Source organism: Hakea prostrata, chromosome 9 (genome assembly GCF_041222555.1).
Source record: "Hakea prostrata isolate BN-2017 chromosome 9, UWA_Hpros_2, whole genome shotgun sequence".
In the NCBI taxonomy this organism is placed as follows: domain Eukaryota; kingdom Viridiplantae; phylum Streptophyta; class Magnoliopsida; order Proteales; family Proteaceae; genus Hakea; species Hakea prostrata.
Window position 1 is genome coordinate 5,285,973 of NC_142608.1, and position 20,470 is coordinate 5,306,442.

Consider the following 20,470-nt stretch of genomic DNA (forward strand, 5'->3'; position numbering starts at 1 on the left):
GATGGTTGTTCAAACAAATGGGTTGTTTTAGGAAGAGCTTCCAACTGAAAGAATTACTTTGTTCTGCATAAAGAAAGGCCTGTGGGTTTTGATTTCAAGTATATATTAGTTGAAATAAACAGGTAGCTAGGAAGTTTCTTCCATATGGTTCTGTTGATTGCGTTAGTCTTGATTACAAAGTCCATTGAAAGCAATAGGATACTAATCTGATAATCTGTTTAAAATAACTATTTTCTCTGCTGACTTATCCAACAAAAAGAAGATGAAAATTTTTGCTGAAAGTTACAGGAAGAGAGTTCCATCCAGGTTTTATATGCACACAGTATCTTTCATTTCATCTTTAGTTAACTTTTTTAATTCTCATTCATGGATTGGTGGGCTGGAGATAATGAAGGGTTTTTGGTATGGTTGCCACATCAGCTCAGCATGATATGGCTTATCTTGATACAGTTTAATAGGGACTGGATTTCATAATCTGCAAGCAGAACTCCCTGAAATGAAGCATGAAAGCTGAGTTCTCTAACACGCAAAGGAGTTTTAACACGCTCAAAAGAAGTCTAGAAAGTGATATTACAATGTATGGTTTTATCATTAAATGAAGTGTGGAGACAAATTGATGGCTAAATATTTCCAACCCCAACAAACTAATTGGATGATTCTTGGAACAAATGAGCTGTTGGTGACTAGTGAAAGCCATTACAGGATCAGAGAATATCTCAAGTAACTACCAGTCATACCTCCCAGCCCGACCACCCATTCCAACCCTTTAAACAGTTGCTACTTTAATTCATCTTCTTGACTCCAATCTCTCTTTATAAGTCATCTAGTCCTTGCAGAGCCATCAAAGGACTAGAACAGCAAGTCTTTGAAAACTGAATAGTTGGGTCAGGAGAATCAGCACTCAAGAACCATGGGAGGCATTGATAATGATCTATCTTCTTCCTCTGATATTTCTTCAAAGTATGCCAAAGGTTGATACCCCTAATCCTTACTTGGGTTCAAGGACATTCCTTCATACCTTTTCTGCTAACCCTTCTCATTTTGTTTCTATTTTTTTCATTCCAGAGGGCACCAGTACAACTAAGGACCCTAAGCTGGAATTCTCGGAGGATGAAGAGGATCTCATTGCTCGGATGTTTCGATTAGTTGGAGAGAGGTTTATTTAAGTTTCTGAGTTTCTTGTCTCCTTTTTCTGTGTCTTGTCAAATTGATTCTGAAGGTCTGGTTTTGTGGCTCTCAGGTGGTCTCTGATAGCTGGAAGAATCCCAGGTAGAACAGCAGAGGAGATTGAGAAATATTGGACTTCCAAGTATTCTTCCTCAAATCATTGAAACCAAAGCTTTTAGGCACCTCAACAACTTCTTAGCTTTTGTTTGAGGTCACCCATCAATGTACACTAGCAAATGTAATTTAGATTTGGCCATGGAAGTTGGAATTACAACTGTTTTCTGTAATACCAAGTTCTGAGCTCTTTATTGTCTTCTTGGCTTTAGGTTTGAAAGAAAATTTGGAAGACTAATAATTGTCTATGAGTAAGCATTTTTTATTCTCTGTGAATAAATATGCAAACAAAATTTGGAAGACTAATAATTGTCTATGAGTAAAGCAATTGTTTATTCTCTGTGGATAAATATGCACTCTCAAGCTGTAGAGACTGTTGATACTGTTAATTGTCAGGTTTGAAGAATAACAAAGAAAACAAAGTAACTGATATACACAGAACAATTTGAGGAATTAATTAGTCATAGTGCTTATCTGATAGCTTGGTTGATTCTGTTGAATGGTTTTATTTACTTTTTGCCCCCAAGTGTTCCTCTTGAGCTTAATACACAAGACACTCTAGTTATTTTCCATTTGTTCATGTTCATCAAGAATCCCAGATATATATATATATGTTCTTATCCACACAAGACACTCTAGCCCTAAGCTCCAAAGGACAGAGACTTGAATGCTGCACATTAAACGCTCAGCACCTGCTGCCAGTGGTCGGGATCGAAATCTTGGTCGAGATTTCGATCTCTTCCGTTTGTCTTGCTTTCAACCACTTGTGAGACAGACTGATTTCGACTGTTGGCAGCACAGTGCTGACATAAGCGCTATTGGGTTGCCATCATTCGCCAGGTCTTTGAGCGCCCGTCGTACCACGTGGTTGGCTGCATTTAAAAGTTGAACCGGCTTCAGAGCCTCGTATTATTTTGGTTTGTAGCCTTGTAAGTGAGTCAAATCAACCCAAACCAAACCAACCAAAATATCAAAACAACTCTATTATTGGGTGGAATCTATGTGGCTTTTTTTCCTTTCTTGTCAAATTCTTGTACCCATTTTGAAGATGGATTTGCTCTTGACATCCTTCTCTTTTGTGATGGTTGAAGTGATTTTTTCTTGAATCGTACGACTTGATTCAAATATGAGAATTGTTTTTTTAATTGTCTTTATCATCTCTTCTATCTTTGTTCAGTGAGATATAGATGTTATTATCGACTCTCTGGCCTAAAATATTCTATCTACTATGCATAAGCCGGATTGGTCATTTTTCATTCCTTGGCTCCAACAATTTTGCTTATCTGAAGCTATAGGCTATAAGCATGATTATTTTATTTAATAAACCTTCTTCTACCCAAAAAACATTTAAAAATACATGTATAACACTTCAAATGACTCTCATAACTCCCAAATTAGATCTAATATATTATTCTTTAATCTCTCTATTATCTTTAACATCTTTATCTTCTTCATATAGAGAGCTACTTCTTAGTAGCCTAATATCTCACACCATTCATTGTAATCAATAATATCATAAGATTTTTTTTTTTTTGAGTTCAAATAATTGGAATTCAAAGCCATGGACATGGCCCCCACAAAAAGGACTTTAGTGATCTTAATCATTTTTCACTTTGAAAGTTAAAAAGACAGTCATTCTAATTGAGCTGAAAATCTTTGACATATTGATACTCTTAGTGGACTGAGTGAGAGCTAGATTTGATGCAATGGATGATTTTTACTTTGGGTTTTGGATTAACTCCAAGAGTTGAAATAAGGACAAAATGTAAAAGTTATTTACAACTTCACTTTTTCCATTCATAAGATTGTGACTTGACACATTTACTTAAAGTTATGTACAAGTTTACTTCTTTTGTTTTATAAACCTCTCAACAAGAATCAAGTAGGATCTTATAGGGGAAAAGAACAAATGCTAAGGTTTTCAAGTCATAAAAGGAAATGGAAAGATGGTTTGTTTTTTTTCTTAAATGTCTTACATGCACTCATTAGATCTTGTTATGTAGTAAGGGTTGTGTCCCAAAAAATTTCCCCAGAGAGAAATATACTAATGTGATTTCTTTTTTTTTTTTTTTTTTTCCTCCCCAAAATAATATCTAAAATAAAATGTCCTCTGCAAAGTTTGACAACTAAGTTTTAAAAAATTTTTTAAGTACAAATTTTTTACACCTTTCATGTAGAAGATCTCACATAGCACAACTTTCACTATATATACAATTCAATCAACAAGAAGACATATGGGTAGAGAGGAAAATTAACATCAATGCAAGTTCCACATGATTCGAATGGGAAAGATTAAAGAAAGATCCTCCAACACTATCACATTTTGCAGTGGAGATATTCAATGTGAGGCCTCAATAATAAGAGATTGAGAGGGATAGTTCCATGATAAGAAAAGGATGATATTCTATAATATTGGTCCAATATTTTTTATATATATTTAAAGATTTTTTTTTTTGGATCTGAGGTTCATCGGGGCTAGCTTGCACGCACCACAACTACATCCTCAGGGGAGCTTTTTATATAATTAATATAGGCGGGGCTTCACCCCTGGCCCCGAGGAGATTCGATCTTTTACCTTTGTTTATACATTGATATTAAAACATTTAGTATTAGAGACGGATACTAAAACTTGCTTGGCAATCCACTAGAAGGATGGATCGATTCTAGCTAATGATCTTGCAATCCATGTTGGGCAAGAATAGAGAAGACCCTTTGGGATCTTTCGTTCTTATATATTTTCTGTAATTTGAGAGATCCTAGAGCAAATAATTGTAATTTTCATCCAATATGAACTATAAGTCGTGTTTGTCAAATCATGTAAATTATTGTGTTAGCTTTAGGATCTCTTTGGTGTAGTTTTAATCATAAATTTATGATTATTCGATTTATATCTATAGATAGATGTGTTTGGTATGGTTTATGACTCATTTTTCTCATTAAAATAAATTAATTTTAAACATAAATTTATATTTTTTTGTAAGAACATAAATAGATTATGAGTTGTTTATGATTTATTGTCATAAAATAATATATATATATTTATGTGGGTACCATTAAACATGTGCAAAATTACTACTTAAACAGGGTTACAATGGTAAAATTACAAAAAATTAGAACATAAGATTACTTTTCTCTATTTCCAATCTCTACCTTACTTACATTTCCACATAATAACATTTTAGGGATTTCAAAATTAATCTAAACTTATAAGAATAATCCAAAATAAAACCCAAAGCTTATATCATACTATCATACTGCTAATATAAAAGCATGAACTCAAACAAAATGATTACTTTTCTTATTTCCTTAAAAGTCTTTAATCATTTGATTTGTATACAATAATAAATAATACCTAATATTATAATTTTATTTCACAATATAATAATAATCAATATTAACTACAACCCCATTTTCAATATTACATAACGGCATCCAAAAAAAATAAACTTAAAAATATTTATAAAACCCCCCCCCCCCCAAAAAAAAAAAAAAAAAAAAAAAAACCCCCCAAAAAAAAACCACAAAAAAAAACAAAAAACAAAACAAAAAACCACAAAAAAAAAAAAAAAAAAAAAAACTTAAAAAAATATTATTTCAGATCAATAATTCTATAATTATTCATTTTTTTTTATATTTTATACTCTCGCTCTCAAATTCCTGTTTAAGTGCAACTAAAAGAGAGAAGTATCATTTAAAGCATCAAGGAATAATGCTCAAGGCAACATGAGCGTCACCAAAGTGAGAGTAGGGACAAAGATAAATATTCGTAAGGATGAACTTTTAGTCTCATAATACATTAATTCTTAGCCGCATGTTATGTTTGTTCTTTACAGGATGTTGGCTTGAAAGTGGATGATGTTCTTGCATTTTGAAAAATAGAGTCCTCTCAAAAGATAGATAAAGACTATACAAGCTGTCTGACTAATCATAGGCTATTGATTGAAAATTTTTCACGTGTCATGTACCATCATTCCCTTTATCATAGTGTTGTCCATTATAAATGAGAAAGATTTTCCATAATGTGTTGATCATGAAACTACTTTCATCTTGGTGGTGGTGTTAACCGTGTTATATTAAAAGAATACACCATTTACAGTCGTTTCTATTCTTCACTTTCACCCAACATACATTAAGAAAATTATCAGTAGTAGATGTATGGCTCCCACTAACTCAGGAATCGGTGGCTTAAGATTAACATGGTGTTGATTGGCAATTGCATCATATATTTTGCGATAAATGACTTCACATTTTCTTTATTTCAAGTAGCTAGTAGTCCTACTCAATGGTCAAACATTTATTCAGTATCAATGATGATTATTTTCTAAATTTTTTTTTATACTTGGATTACGATCTCCTAAAATTAGGTTTTAAGTTTCTTAAAGTGCACATTTAGTTGTGTTCCAAACAAAAATTGATGACTACTGAATTTCAACATAGATTTAATTTAACGACAAAAAATAACAAATTATTAAAGGTAATATAAGATTTTCAAGCCTAGTGCTTTGAATTGATAGAAAATAGTTGCTTCCCACCTGACCACAAGAAAGAGATGCATCAAAATATTACTCTTCTATAAATGTTTTATATATGTTATTCTTTTTTCGATAATAAACAAGATCTTTTGCTATTCTAGGGTTGATTTGTTCATAGTTTTTTTTCTCAACCTTAAAGGGATAACAGGAAATTCTATATTTTTTTTCGTAAGATGTTGGTAAATTTGAGTTTCAAATTATAATTCATCTTTTTCCTCAAACTTTTACATGTTTTTTTTTTTTCTTCTTTTTTTCTAAGATTTCTTTCTTACTCCCTTCCCCACGCATGGCTAGCGAATTTTACTAGTATATATATAAATAAAAAAATAATAAATAGTTTAATTTAATTTATATAGTTATGAAATTAGAAATTAAAATTTACCTAAGATTTTTTTTTTTGGGTACTGGTGCTTTTTTTAATACTGGAAATATAATGCCATCCGCAAGGGTTGAACCCAAGACCTCTCCACTGAGAAGTATGGATCTTTACCACTCAATCAACCCTGCATTGGCGATTTACCTAAGATTTTCGTTTTATAGATTAGTTGTATTTCAATTGCCTCTGGAATATCAAACTTATTCTTCAAAAAAATAGAAGAAAAATTGAAGTAATTGTATTAAAATATAACTAAATACATAGAATAACAAAAGAAAATAACCACAAACATTTCGACCATTCATGTGGATTTTGTATGGTTATTTATTATCCTCAATCATACATAATGTATCTCTAAATAAAAAAATAAAATTTTTAGAGACAACTCAAGACAATTGGCAAAAAGTACGAACACCTGAAAAATATATTAAATTGCTACAAACACTCTAAATTGTCTCTTAAATTTTCACAATGGTACATTTCGTTAGCACATTCAGTTAAGTCATGGTTAGATAGTTTCATAATTCCTATATTACCCTTACCCTCTTGTGACTTCATGATATTGCTCCTAAAAATTGAATCCTAAATTTCCTCTTATTTATTTCTCCATGAATTTTTTCATCTTCTTCAATTTGCCATTTTATATTATAAAAAGATATAAAATAATACAACTAAAAGTATATTCATGATTTTCTTTAACTAATTAATATTTTAAAGGAAAAATAGGTGATTGCAAATTTGGCATTGTTTTGGGGTGTTTATGCTTTTCGCCAATTATTTTGAGGTGTCTCTGAAATTTTGCTAACAAAAAATCATGCATAATGTATGAACAAAGTAGTTCTAAATCACCTTTAAAAAAAAGAAAAAAAATAAATAAATTACTCTTAAAGTACATCACGTGATTAGCATTATTAATAAACATCACACATTTGCGTTCACTTAATTCACTCATATATATATATATATATATTATTTTTTTTGCTTTTTAGTAACTCACTTGTATTTACTACTTCACATTATATAGTTCGAAATATTATTTAATTTCATAATACATTCAACAACCTTATAACTAATGGGCACCTATGAGTATTACTTGAAATGAATTTTTCTGTTTGAGAGCTGGCCCAACCAAATTTTTGACAAGTTTTACCAAATGTTCAAATTCTATAGACATAGTATTATTATGAGATCTACCATATGAATAAAAAAATTAATTAATTATCATATTTTTTCTTGTAAAAGTTAATCACCATGCCATATGTATGAAATATATTATCCCCTCCTCTCTTTGATAATTTTCTATACCCTCATAAATGACTATTCATACATATACACGTGAAAGATTGTTAATACACATAAAACCAATCCCCTCACTAGAAATTTATAAAAAAATAGAAATAAATAAATAATTGTTATAAAATAAAGAGAAAGTATATTAGATACAAAGAAGAAAGAGAAGATGAGTTCAATCAGAACTAATTCATTCAGTTGAGTGCATTACATATTTATAGTAGAAGGAGCATCTACTCTGGTATGGAAATACAATATATGATTCTTGCACACAATAAGATATTCTTGATATGGAAAAATAGATTGCCGCCCAAGATAGAAGGTGCATAGAATGGAAATATTGACTGCCAATATTGTGTAATGAGATGGTTGTGATCTTCACCAATATTGCATCCTAAGGTAATTGAGATCTTCAATTGGAAGTACAATCTCTTTGGGGTAATGGACATCCATAATAAATATTATTTATAACACTCCCCCTTGGATGTTCATCAATAGATAATGTACCTTGTTAAAACCTTACTAAGAAAAACCCTGTGGGAAAAAATCTTAGTGAAGGAAAAGAGTATACATATCTAAATAATACGTATTGGTAGTGCTCATTAAAAACCTTACGGGAAAACCATGGGACAAAACCTTGGTTAAGGGAAAAGAGGCAACACGTATTTAAGGGAAAAAGAGTGCAGACGTATTTTACTCCCCCGATGATAACATCATTGAGTATCTTTGAATACGGACATTCCATTATCATATACCAACTTCTCAACATTTGAAGTAGGCAATGCCTCAATAAATAAACCGTCAAGTTATCACTTGAACGAATTCAATGAACATATATTTCACCATTTCATTGAAGATCAAGAGTGAAGAAGAATTTTGGTGAAATATGCTTCGTTCTATCTTCTTTGATGTATCATCCCTTCAATTGAGCTTTGCATGCAGCATAATCTTCATATAATATTGTTGAAATTCCCTTCTTCTAGTAGAAGATTGCATGCTTCATGAATGTGTTGTATCATTGATCTTAACCAAATATAAAATAGCTAACATTCACTTGAAAATAAATAGCATGTTTGAGATCTAGTTTTATGTAGATCAGATAAATATCCTGCATTTGCAAAACTAGTAAGTTGATATCCACATTCATAAAATAATATCATGTCAATAATTTCTCAAATATACTGAAATATATGTTTTATAACATTTCAGTGTCTTCGTATTGGAGAATAAATAAATCTTGTTAATACACTTATAGAAAATGCTACATCCGATTGTGTATTATCAGCAAGATACATTAATGCCCCAATTGCACTAAGATATGGTACTTGGACGAATAAATTCTCCCGTTTTCTTGGGGTCGAAATGAATCTTTCTTTATATTGAACAATCTCACAACCATTGGGGTACTCAATGGATGTATTTTATCTAGATAAAATCTCTTCAAAATATTTTCTATATAAGTTGATTGATGAATAAATATTTCATTCATCAAATGCTCAATTTACAAATCAAGACAAATCATTGTCTTTCCAAGATTTTCATTTCAACTTTCTTAAAATAATCTACTGCTTTTGGAAACTCTTCAGGAGTTTCGATGATATTTAAATCATCATCATATATACTTACTAAAATTAGATCCATATCCTTTAATAAAGGCACAATAATAAATTGGATCATTTTTATGCTTTTCATTTAGTAAATATCCACTAAGGAGATTACCATATATGCCTTGATAATCTTTGAAGCCTTATTGAACAAACTTCCTAAGAATTTTTATATGCTTCAGTCATTTTGAATCCTTCAAGGATTTTCATATATATATATATATTTTACACTCGAGTGAGCCATATAAATAGGCTTTAATAATATCCATTAGAGATGTCAAAATTTTCACATACCGCCGATTAATAAGATATCTGAAGGTGATTGCATCCACCACAAGAGAACATGTTTCCATGTAATCAATGCCGGCATCTGCGAAAATTCTTGGCATAATCATGATTTATATATCACGATTTCATTCTTTTTCTCATTTCATTTTTTGCAGAAAACTCAATTGTACCCCACCGACTTTATACCTTCGGATGTTGGACTACATGTCCAAAAACTTTATTTTGCAAGCAAATTCAATTCTGCTTGAATTGCGTCTTTACATTTTGGCCAATCATTTCTTGATTTATATTCATTAACAAATTTATGTTCAAGATCCTCGCCTTGATATATTATTTCAACAATAAAAAATGTTGTCGACAACTTTATCTTTTCGGTTCCATCTTTTCGAATGACATAACTAATCGAGATCTCTTCATTATTTTGGACGAACCTCTTCCGGGGTTTTATAGAAAGTTATGTCTTCGGGATCTTCATAATCAATTGTCTCCATATTATGACCATCTTGATCATTTGCTCATTTTCTTTTCTAGGATTTTATCCTTGGAACCGATTGATCTTCCACGTTTTAAACGTGGTTTAATTTCATTTGCCACGATAGATTGTCCCCTGGAACATCAATTCTAATTGGAGCATTTACAACTGGAATATGAGATTTAGTAACTCTTAGCAGTCGAAGAATGCGGTTGATTTATAATATTTATTGCATTATCCTTTGAACTTCAAGTTCACGGTTTCGATGCGAGGATCTAATGAGATAATGATAATGCATACAATCAATCTCTTTTTCCAACTGTTTATTCTCTCTCCCTCATGTTGGAAAAACTAATTCATCAAAATAATACTCAGCAAGTATTGCATTAAATAAATCTCCTATCCTTAGCAATATATTGAATTATATAAGGAGATTTATATCCAACATATATTCCCAACTTTATTTTGGGACTCATCTTTGTGCGCTGTGGTGGAGTAATTGGAACGTAAGCCGTACATCCAAAAATTTTAAGATGAGAAATATTTGGCTTCTGACCATAAGCCAATTGTAATAGGGAGAATTTATGACAACCTTTTGGCCTGATGCGTACAAATGATGCTTTGTTCTCATAAACAATGGTTTAGCAATTAATTGGAAACAATTAATAAATAATTTTACCAAACTATTTTGGATATAAACATGAGTAACAGGCTATTCAACTGTGATCTCAGTTGTTATACAATAATCATAAAGCCTGAGATGTAAATTCACATTATCAAGATAAACTGTCTTTATCTTATAATTCATAAATTATGCTCTTAATCTCATTATTTGAGCAAACAATCTCGCAAACATCAAATTGCGAGTTCATAATGAACATACATGTGACCACTTTATAGATGCATCTATTAAAATCATATATTATTTGAATGATCCACATGATGGGTGAATGGGCCCATACATTTCACCCTCTATACGTTTAAAAAACGTAGAATGTTCAATCTCAACTTTAGCTGGTGAATAATTATTAATAAATATTTCTTGAGAACAAACAATACAAGAAAATTCACTTAATTGAAGAATCTTCTGGTTCTTCAATGGATGACAATTGAATTTTCAATAATTTTTTTGCATCATACTTGATCCGGTATGGTCCAACCGGTCATACCAAATAATAAAATTATTGGAATCAATGTTCATTTGATTTACCCAAGCATGTGTTTCAACCATGCGATATTCGTGTAGTACAAATTGGGAGAAATATCTAATAACTTTGTATAGATATTTACTTATACCATTATTTGTAGTCTCAATCTGATAATAATTTTGGCAAATAGCTTTGAAACTTAATAAGTTTCTTTGAGACTTACTACAAAATAATGAATTATTTATAACCAATTTTATCTCCCAGATAATAATAGATTAGCTCTTCCGGAGCTTCCAATCAATGTTGTACTACCGATTTTATATGAACATTGGCTTCCGATAATCAAATAAGAGAAATATGTATATTTTTCTCTCAAGATAATATGCGCCACAAGATATAAGAGAATATTCACATTCTTCATCAAAATGAAACAAAATATATTAAAAGATATATAGAAAATCAATAAAAAAAATTTATAGAAGAAAAAGATTAAATTTAAGATAAACTAACATATGAGATGAGATTTGAAGAGAAAAGAATTACATAATCAAATCTTCAACTATTATCTTCAAAGAAGTTTGCAGCATCTAGATATGTAGTACATGTGAGGCCATCAAAATCATTCCTTTTATAGGCAAAAATTGCTCAAGTATCATGATTTTGGAAAATCTAATTTATCTCCACATTATTTTTATTTCTTTAATTAAGGCTTGACAAAGCTTAATTAAATATTGTGGAGTATGATAGATACATGTCTAATAGCTTTCATACCAAATCGGTAAAAAATATTATCTTCACTCTTGAATTGTTATATTGAGAATCCTTATTATTCTCTTATTTACTTCCATAATAATGACGGTAATTATTCCGTCTTTTGCCTCATCCTCTTCTACAGTCATGATCATAATTTTAATTTTGCCTTCTTTCGTGCATATTATGAATTGTCGCATTCACTTCAGGGGATGGAGTAAAACTAATAAGATGAGCTTCATGACTTTTCATTAATAGTCAATTATTTTACTCACCACAAATAGGCATGATATCATTCGAGTATTTCTTAAAACTCCTTTTACAATATTACTATTGTAACAACAAATCTGAAACTTGAAAATTTTGTGGGATATTTTCATGAATAATATTTTCTCCTTATAATTTCAAAAGAGAATTAATTTCAAATACTACAGAATGTATTTATTTACGTTTCAAATCTTGCAACTCATGTACATCCAAACATTATTTACGAGTTTCAAATCTTGCAACTTCATGTGCATCTCAGAATCGTATTCATTTACGTTTCAAATCTTTCAACTTCATGTGCATCCGTAGAACTATATTCATTTACAATTTCGAATCTTGGAACTTCAGATGCATTTAACAATCTTTGTGGTGCAAAGCTAGCAACCACTATATACAATAAATAAAACCACAATCATTAAAGCAACATAATATCTTATTATTTGATTGATTCTTATATTCAATAAAACACATACCTTTTATCATGATGCACTTACATTTCAAGATGGACAAGGTAAACTCCATTGTTACAAAAACGTGCGAGGAGATCCATCATTATTTTCACTTTGGAATAGAAAACATAATGATACATTGTCATCGCCTTTCTTCTCAAAATGCAATACTTGGCGGATTCGTTCTTCGAGCGGAATCGTCGATAACGTGTTATAAAATAAAGAGAAAGTATATTAGATACAAAGAAGAAAGAGAAGATGAGTTCAATCAGAACTAATTTATTCAGTTGAGTGCATTACATATTTATAGTAGAAGGAGCATCTACTCTGATATGGAAATACAATATATGATTCTTGCACACAATAAGATATTCTTGATATGGAAAATAGATTGCCGCCCAAGATAGAAGGTGCATAGAATGGAAATATTGATCGCCAATATGTGTAATGAGATGGTTGTGATCTTCACCAATATTGCATCCTGAGGTAATTGAGATCTTCAATTGGAAGTACAATCTCTTTGGGGTAATGGACATCCATAATAAATATTATTTATAACAATAATAACATAAATCAAACAAAAAAAAAAAAAAAAGATAAAATAAAATATAAAAAAAGGAAAAAAAAAAGGATTTTTTTTAAAAAAAAAAAAAAAAATTAAGAAAAAAAAAAACAAATTATTGGGCTTGAGTTGTCCCTTTCTGGGTGAGATTTGAGCTTAGTTAGCATGGGCCAATTTGTCCATTGAGGCCTTCTGGGCCCAGGCCCAATGTTCCATGAATATTAAATTTGGATTGTAAAAGAGATTGATAAAGATGAAACGTGAGAGTGGCTATCATATTCATATCATGATTCATGAAAGCCAGAGGACAAAACGGGGCTTATCCGATTTGTTCAGTGAGAGGGCAGTCATTCAAAAAAAGTAACCACATCGTTCTTATGGGCTGACATATTTATTTAATTTTCTTTTTTTGCTAAATGATGTATTTATTTGGCAATGTTGCTTCCATCGTGTTATACTAGCGAGCAGCGCCGCCGCAACAGTGGTCGGTTGGGATGCAGTTTGGGCTCTTCTGAATCCACATTTGATTCAACGGTCGAGATGCACTTCGGAGCCCAAAATGCATCCCGACCGCAAACTGCTCAGAGCAATGCCTCTCCCAAGCAGTTCGTGCCTCCATCAAATCACATGCGATAGAAAGGGGTCTAGGGATGCGTATGCAAATAAACTATGTTCTAGTCTTTTCTTTTTCTTCTTTTCTTGCTTACAATTTAGTTAATATCATGTGCTGTTAGATCGAAATTTAGATCTTAAACCATTGTTTTTTCAATAGTGAAGATTCAAATCCTGAATTTAAGGTTGAAATGAGTCAATGCATTTATGACGCTGAACCCAAACAAAACCCTTATAATGAACAAACCATATTGTAGTCACACCAGCCATCAAAATTGACCAGATGCTCTGATCAGAAAAAATAAAAAAATTGACCAGAAGTAAAATGAAAAATTCTGACCGGATTCAGGTGAATCCATTTCATAAAATTAATTTGAATAATCCCTCGTAACTCGTGTGCATTAGGCAAGGTGGCCAAATTTTTTTGTTTTCCCCAAAGTTTTATTTAACCTGATCTCTTTCTTCCTTTTCTTTTTATTTATTTTTTTAATATATAAATGAATAGTTTTTATAATAAGAGATTTTTTTTTTAATATGAGAGATGAATATATTAATATATTATAAGAGAGTCGAACCTATGGCGACATCAATAGAAATTACCAAGAAAAAGGGCATAAAGCTTTAGTTGTTTTTGAGTTGTTCTAGGGATAGAAATTTTCTCTCTTTTTCCACTAAAAGCCTTTAAAAAAGTTTTTAAAAAATTAGAAAAAAAAAAATAAAGAATTGAAGAAAATGGTGGATTTTCTTTCATGGGATTGAGAGGGGATTAGATCATCTCTCCCGACAAAAAGCACTATGTGCTCTCCCAACAGCTGTTGATCATAAATTACAGGGAGACCTACAGGATTAGATGATGAGGTTTATTTTTATTTTTACCTTTTATTTATGAATTCCACATAATTTGTGATTATAATATCATCAGGGAGTACATAGAGAAGATTTTTTTTTTTTTTTTTTTTTTTTGGAGAAAGCCATTTATTGAAGGGACGGGCACAAAGCTTCACAAGAACAGGCTTCCTGGAGCCAAGTAGTGGATAACGGCCAAACAGTCTCATGAGCACATAGAAAAGATGATCCACACTCTTGTGAGAGAAAGGAGGGGCGCAACTTGTAATATTTCAAGAATCTTTCTAAGAAAATTTTTTAAAAAAAAAAAAAAACAAAATTGAAAAAAAATGGAAAGGGACCATGGGTCTCTTGCCTTGGCTGTGCTACTTATTCCCATGAACAACTTTTATATAAGTATGCATTGGATATTTTATTAAATAAAATTCTAAATTTATATATTTCCCTTTTTACCCTTGCTATAAAAAATAACATAGCTAACAGCTCATGGATTCCCAATCCCAACTCCCTAGAGATAAGGGTAGAGAGAGAAAGTGTCGGTGGCCACCATTACCCATAATGGGCTTAGAGAGGGAATCGTGGCTGGCTGCTTTCTTGGACTCTTTAACTTTCTTTCTTAATTAATTAATTAATTAATTAATTAATTAATCATGAATTATTGGACAAAAATAAACTTATCTACTATAAAATATAATCCTTCTCTTCAATATATAAAGATTTTCATGATGTTGATTCATGGTTTCGCTATCTCCACAAGGGACCCACAAAAATAATCTAAGTGGGTTCTTGAAATCTAAGCAGGAGAAAACGTCAAAAACATTTTTAAATGTTGTATTAGTCATCGTTTTGTGTAAAACCGTTGAAATCAAATCCAATTCGAATCAAATTGGATTGAAACCTAAAAGATTAGGACAAAACCCAACATTCGAGGTTGAATAAGTAAAATTTTATTAAGAGTGTTTCTTGTCTTATCCATTTCTCTTTGGATGGAGGACACATGTTCATCAATCACATCCAAAGATTAATGTAATATCTAGAATATATAAATTATTTTATTTAAATTTAATCTAAACTTTTAGATGTGATTAACCAACGTGTATCATTCATTTATAGGGAAATGGATGGTCTCAAAAATGAACTTGATAACATTTTGTTGAATAGTTAATGTTAGATGTTTTTCTTTTTTTTCCTCATCTTCTTTTTTATATCTTTTTAATATTTTTTTATAATAATAATTTATATTTTTGTTCATTATTATAAATATAGAAAATAATTATGTGTGAAAAAGAAACTCTAGAAAGTCTAAGGTTTACAACCAAAGAGTTGTCTACTTGTGAATTGCTTTAGTGCTGCCACAACACTGTGTAGCCTGCCAATGCAGGATTGGTTGAGTGGTAAAGATTCATACTTCTCAGTGAAGAGAGGTCATGGGTTCGACTCTTACGAACAACATTTCATTTATAGTATTAAAAAAGCACCAGTATCCAAAAAAAAAAAAAAAAAAAACTGTGTAAGTTGTACAGTATTATATATTTATTGTGCATCAACCAAGCAAAGTCCTGTTTCCTTGGTGTTGACAATTACTGCTCATACATTATTTTTAATTCTTGTTCTTCATATAGGTGGTCAATTTTATCTTATAAGTTAACGATTTAACTAAAGTGGACAACCTTATCCATCTGATACAAATCACTCGCTCACAATTGTCTTGATAATGTAAACCTGATGAATCTCAAATTCAGGTTGCTTGTTAGGTTTTTTATTAAAATCTATATTATCTATATATTAAGTTTCAAAATTAGTTTTTGTATTTCTTTTATTTAATTGTTTTGTTTGTGTGTGGGACCCTTGAGGTAAGGGTGGTAATGAAGCACCATGAGTAAAGGAGGCCCTTCATGACCTTGGTTAAAGGAGGCCCTTCATGACTTTGGTTATGATGCTCTTCATGACATTAGTCATGGGTCTTAAAGGTCTTGATCATGGTGATGAGGTGGGCTAACTTGAATGGTGGAATTACTCAAATTCTAACCCTTGACCTTTATTTCTCATTTCAACTTCATGACCATTCATGGTCATTACCATGAGTGGGGGTTAAGGTCTTTGAATTGGTTAAAGCCTATTCATTCCAAAGAAGTGAATATGAGAGTTACTTCCCCAAGTAGTGGGGAGGTTAGGTCAAGGGGGTTTATTCACATTAGTGGAGGAGGGACAAACCATTGATTCTCCATTAGTGGAGAATTGATTCTCCCATTGTGAGGAGGTGTGGTTTGGGCCTATATAAACACAACCCTTCCTTGCATATTGTGTGCAAATAGAGACACTCCTCACTCACATTGTTTGTTTTACAAAGTTCATTTTTTTCTTGAGTTGTCTAAGTGTTGTGCTTTAGCTTTTGGCTCCTTGAAGGGACTAGAAGAACTACCTCATCTCCAATTCTTCTAGTTGGAGGTTGCTTTATCTTGGAGGTGGTGGTGCGAAGAACTCTTGGTAGTAGGGTGCAACAATTACCTTAAAGACAGCATCAATGTGTGACTCAACCTCATCGATTGGTGGTTCGTTCGGTTGCAACTTCAAGTTCTCCAGATTTGCTACTAAAGACGATCTTCATCTCTCAATTGTATTGAAATTTCATCTTTGTATGTTTGAAGAATTTGTAATACAATTACCCCAATATTGCTTTTACAGTTTATTAAATTTACTGACAGATCATAAAAAAATAAAAACTTAAGTTTAAGAAAAGTATTAACCACTTTAAACCTAGATCCTCCTCGCTTGTAGTGTGGTCCTATGTTCCTTTTACTTTTTTCTTTCTCTTTAATACAGAATTTACAAATTATGATAAAAAGTTAAATTTTGACTCTTTTTTATTGATTTTTTGGTTATATTAATAAGAAGAAAGGGAGGTAAAGTATTGGATATTTGATATGATACACTTATATTATATTTATCATAAATAACAATTGCTTCATATATATAAAGATAAACAATTGAATAATGGATCTCACATCATACTTCTTTGGTACGGAATTTAATATAATTAATGTGAGTACTTCTGATCTTTTGAAAAATTTATATAAATCAAAACCAAACGAATAATACAAGTAACTGTAGAATTTTTTTTACAATGGTCATGTGAGAATCTTTTTTCAACTGGTACATAAAGAAAGGAATTACTTTCTATAAAAAAAGAAAAAGTCTTTTTAAAAAAAAAAGAAGGAGAAATGTAATATTTTATTGCTTAATTGTTCTCTTCCTCCATAATCATGGTGTACTAATCTTATAAGTTAATTGTCTATCAAGAGTTTTTAAATGAAGAAAACCTTATCCATCTGATTCAGATCACTCACTCACTCACTCACTGACTTTCAGAGTGTAATTAATAACTTTCCTGTTTTGAGTGCAACAAGACAAGTGTCAACATGTGAAATAACTTTAATGGTGAATTTTTTCCAAGTGGATAGTTGCAGAACAAGAGTCAGAACAAAAGACCAACTCTGCCCTTGGATTTTAATTTCCTCTGATTTCCAAAATTGACAATTCTTTCATCATTTTCATTATTTAAGAGCTCAGTTCAGACTTCAGAGAGCCAAACATAGCAAGTGACACTGATCTAGGTAGAAAAATGGGTTCCAAAGCTTTCTTCCTCTTTGCTCTGTTATCCTTGTTTGCTCTGTCTTTCAGTCCTGCTTCTGCAGAGAATGAGGAAGATCCAGGTCTTGTAATGAACTTCTACAAGGACTCATGTCCTCAAGCAGAAGACATTATCAGGGAACAGGTCAAACTTCTTTACAAGCGCCACAAGAACACTGCATTCTCATGGCTGAGGAACATTTTCCATGACTGTGCTGTTCAGGTGAAACTGAGACCTACTTTGAAGTTTGGTTTTTCTCTTACTTTGGTTTTGGGTTTAAGATCTTTTGTGTCACTTGATCTGACCTCCTCTTCTTCAATTATGTTTTTGTTTTTTTGTAGTCTTGTGATGCTTCACTCCTACTGGATTCCACTAGGAGGACTCTTTCTGAGAAGGAAACAGACAGGAGCTTTGGGTTGAGAAACTTCAGATACCTTGACACCATTAAAGAAGCTGTAGAGAGGGAGTGCCCTGGAGTGGTTTCTTGTGCAGATATCCTTGTTTTATCTGGAAGAGATGGCATTGTTGCGGTATTCCCTCACTACCCATCATCTTTGGGCTTGTAGTAGGTCACTCTAGTTTTGCTGTTTATAGTTTTCTTCCCCTCTTGAGATGGTAGGACAGAAACTGTGGTTGTCATTGTTGTAGATCTAATTTCTTTCAACTTCTATTGCTTTCTCCAACAAACCACTTCCTTGTTGATGGTGCAGTTCTTCATGTGTTGATTTATGTTGTTTTTTTTTTCTCACATTTATGTTAGATTACCCCTGATCCTGCGTTGAACTGAACTGGGTTTTGCTCCAGCCATCTGGTGTTTGTGTTCTGGCACTTGTTGCATGTAGTGTTCCCTTGAGTCTATTTCTTTTCTTTCTCTTTTCTCTCATTTTATTTTGAGATCTTGTATAATATCAGGCTTGATTCCTAAGAGTTACAGATCTATCCTTTTTGGTACAATTGCGTTACATCTTAGCATTCCATTATGGGTAGCTGCTTCATGGTATCTTCCTGTACTGTCAATTAAATTTGTTACCCAGAAAAGAAAAAGTCATTTTAATCAATGCTGATTGTTTTTGTCTTTTTGTTTTTTTGGATCAGCTTGGTGGGCCTTACATTCCACTCAAGACAGGGAGAAGGGATGGTAGGAAGAGCCGTGCAGATATACTAGAGCAGTACCTCCCAGACCACAATGAGAGCATCTCAGTAGTTCTTGAAAGATTTGGAGCCATGGGCATTGACACCCCTGGAGTAGTGGCCTTGCTAGGTTTTAATTTACATAATTTCTTACTGTTACATAAGCAGCTTTTGAATCCATAACCATAAAGCCATCAAGGATTATAGTTGTTCATATTGGGTAACTTCTTTTGCAGGAGCTCACAGTGTAGGTCGTACACACTGTGTGAAGCTGGTTCATCGTTTATACCCAGAAGTGGATCCAGAAATTAACCCAGATCACATAGAACACATGCTTCACAAGTGCCCAGAACCAATCCCAGATCCCAAGGCAGTGCAATATGTGAGAAACGACAGAGGAACACCCATGAAGCTGGACAACAACTACTACAGAAACATATTAGACAACAAGGGTTTACTAATAGTGGATCATCAGCTAGCCCATGACAAGAGAACCAAACCCCATGTGAAGAAGATGGCCAAGAGCCAGGACTACTTCTTCAAGGAGTTTTCAAGAGCCATTACTATCCTCACTGAGAACAACCCTCTCACTGGCACAAAGGGTGAGATCAGAGAGATGTGTACTGTTGCTAACAAGCACCATTAGAGAGTAATGACGTCTACTTCCCATATGGCCCAAGAAAAGGCTTGCTTCCGTCTTCTGCTTCTTTACCCTTCTCTTTTGAGGGACAACAGGAGTGGAAGCTTTCTAAAGAATAAGAGTTTAAGGTTTTGCTTCTTTTTATGGTTAGTGGTTCAGTCATCAGTAGGATTGTAGTGGTTGGTATGATGATGGCTGCTGCTTGTAATATTCTTAGTGTGACTCTGTAGGGTTTTCTCCCTTTGTTTAAAGGTGGGTTCATGTATTTTAGGTTTTGAGTGGATAATGTGGTGGGAAGTGGTAATGATCTATGGGCAATGTTTATGGTTCTTCACTTCTTCTATTGTTGAATACATTGTGGAGCCTCTCTCTTTCTCACTTCACCTCCTTGGATTCTCTCTCTCCTCTCTCCTCTACCATGAGTTTGAATCTGAAAGAAAAAAAACCTGATCTTATCTTCTATAAATTAAGAGTGGAAAGGAAGCTAGATGTGGCTTATAGGCCCCCCCACTCTTGCCTTGTAAAAGAGGAGCTACTTCCTTGTCCCCACGAAATAAATTATCCTTGTCACGCTTAAGGTGTTCCACCCCC

The 20,470-nt window shown here is 32.3% G+C and overlaps 2 protein-coding genes across 2 annotated transcripts; both read left to right on the plus strand.

Moving 5' to 3' along the window:
• The first annotated feature begins 521 nt into the window (after positions 1-521).
• Positions 522-1,762, plus strand: LOC149004232 (transcription factor CPC-like). Its single transcript, XM_089169118.1, has 3 exons — positions 522-971; positions 1,066-1,156; positions 1,241-1,762. The coding sequence occupies exons 1-3, from the start codon at positions 911-913 to the stop codon at positions 1,329-1,331; spliced, it is 243 nt and encodes an 80-aa protein (XP_089025244.1). The 5' UTR covers positions 522-910; the 3' UTR covers positions 1,332-1,762.
• A 16,280-nt stretch (positions 1,763-18,042) lies between these two features.
• PRXR1 (Peroxidase superfamily protein) lies at positions 18,043-20,123 on the plus strand. The gene is made up of 4 exons (XM_089169390.1): positions 18,043-18,330; positions 18,450-18,638; positions 19,204-19,369; positions 19,476-20,123. The coding sequence occupies exons 1-4, from the start codon at positions 18,100-18,102 to the stop codon at positions 19,883-19,885; spliced, it is 996 nt and encodes a 331-aa protein (XP_089025516.1). The 5' UTR covers positions 18,043-18,099; the 3' UTR covers positions 19,886-20,123.
• The last annotated feature ends 347 nt before the right edge of the window (positions 20,124-20,470 follow it).

What these genes read in the sequence shown, in the direction of transcription:
- PRXR1 (XM_089169390.1), top strand. Translation starts at nt 18,100, where the DNA reads ATGGGTTCCAAAGCTTTCTTCCTCTTTGCTCTGTTATCCTTGTTTGCT. An exon ending in TCCATGACTGTGCTGTTCAG is followed by an intron (nt 18,331 to 18,449) that starts GTGAAACTGAGA and finishes GTTTTTTTGTAG; the next exon opens with TCTTGTGATGCTTCACTCCT. An exon ending in TGGAGTAGTGGCCTTGCTAG is followed by an intron (nt 19,370 to 19,475) that starts GTTTTAATTTAC and finishes CTTCTTTTGCAG; the next exon opens with GAGCTCACAGTGTAGGTCGT.
- LOC149004232 (XM_089169118.1), top strand. Translation starts at nt 911, where the DNA reads ATGGGAGGCATTGATAATGATCTATCTTCTTCCTCTGATATTTCTTCA. An exon ending in TTCTTCAAAGTATGCCAAAG is followed by an intron (nt 972 to 1,065) that starts GTTGATACCCCT and finishes TTTTCATTCCAG; the next exon opens with AGGGCACCAGTACAACTAAG. An exon ending in TTTCGATTAGTTGGAGAGAG is followed by an intron (nt 1,157 to 1,240) that starts GTTTATTTAAGT and finishes TGTGGCTCTCAG; the next exon opens with GTGGTCTCTGATAGCTGGAA.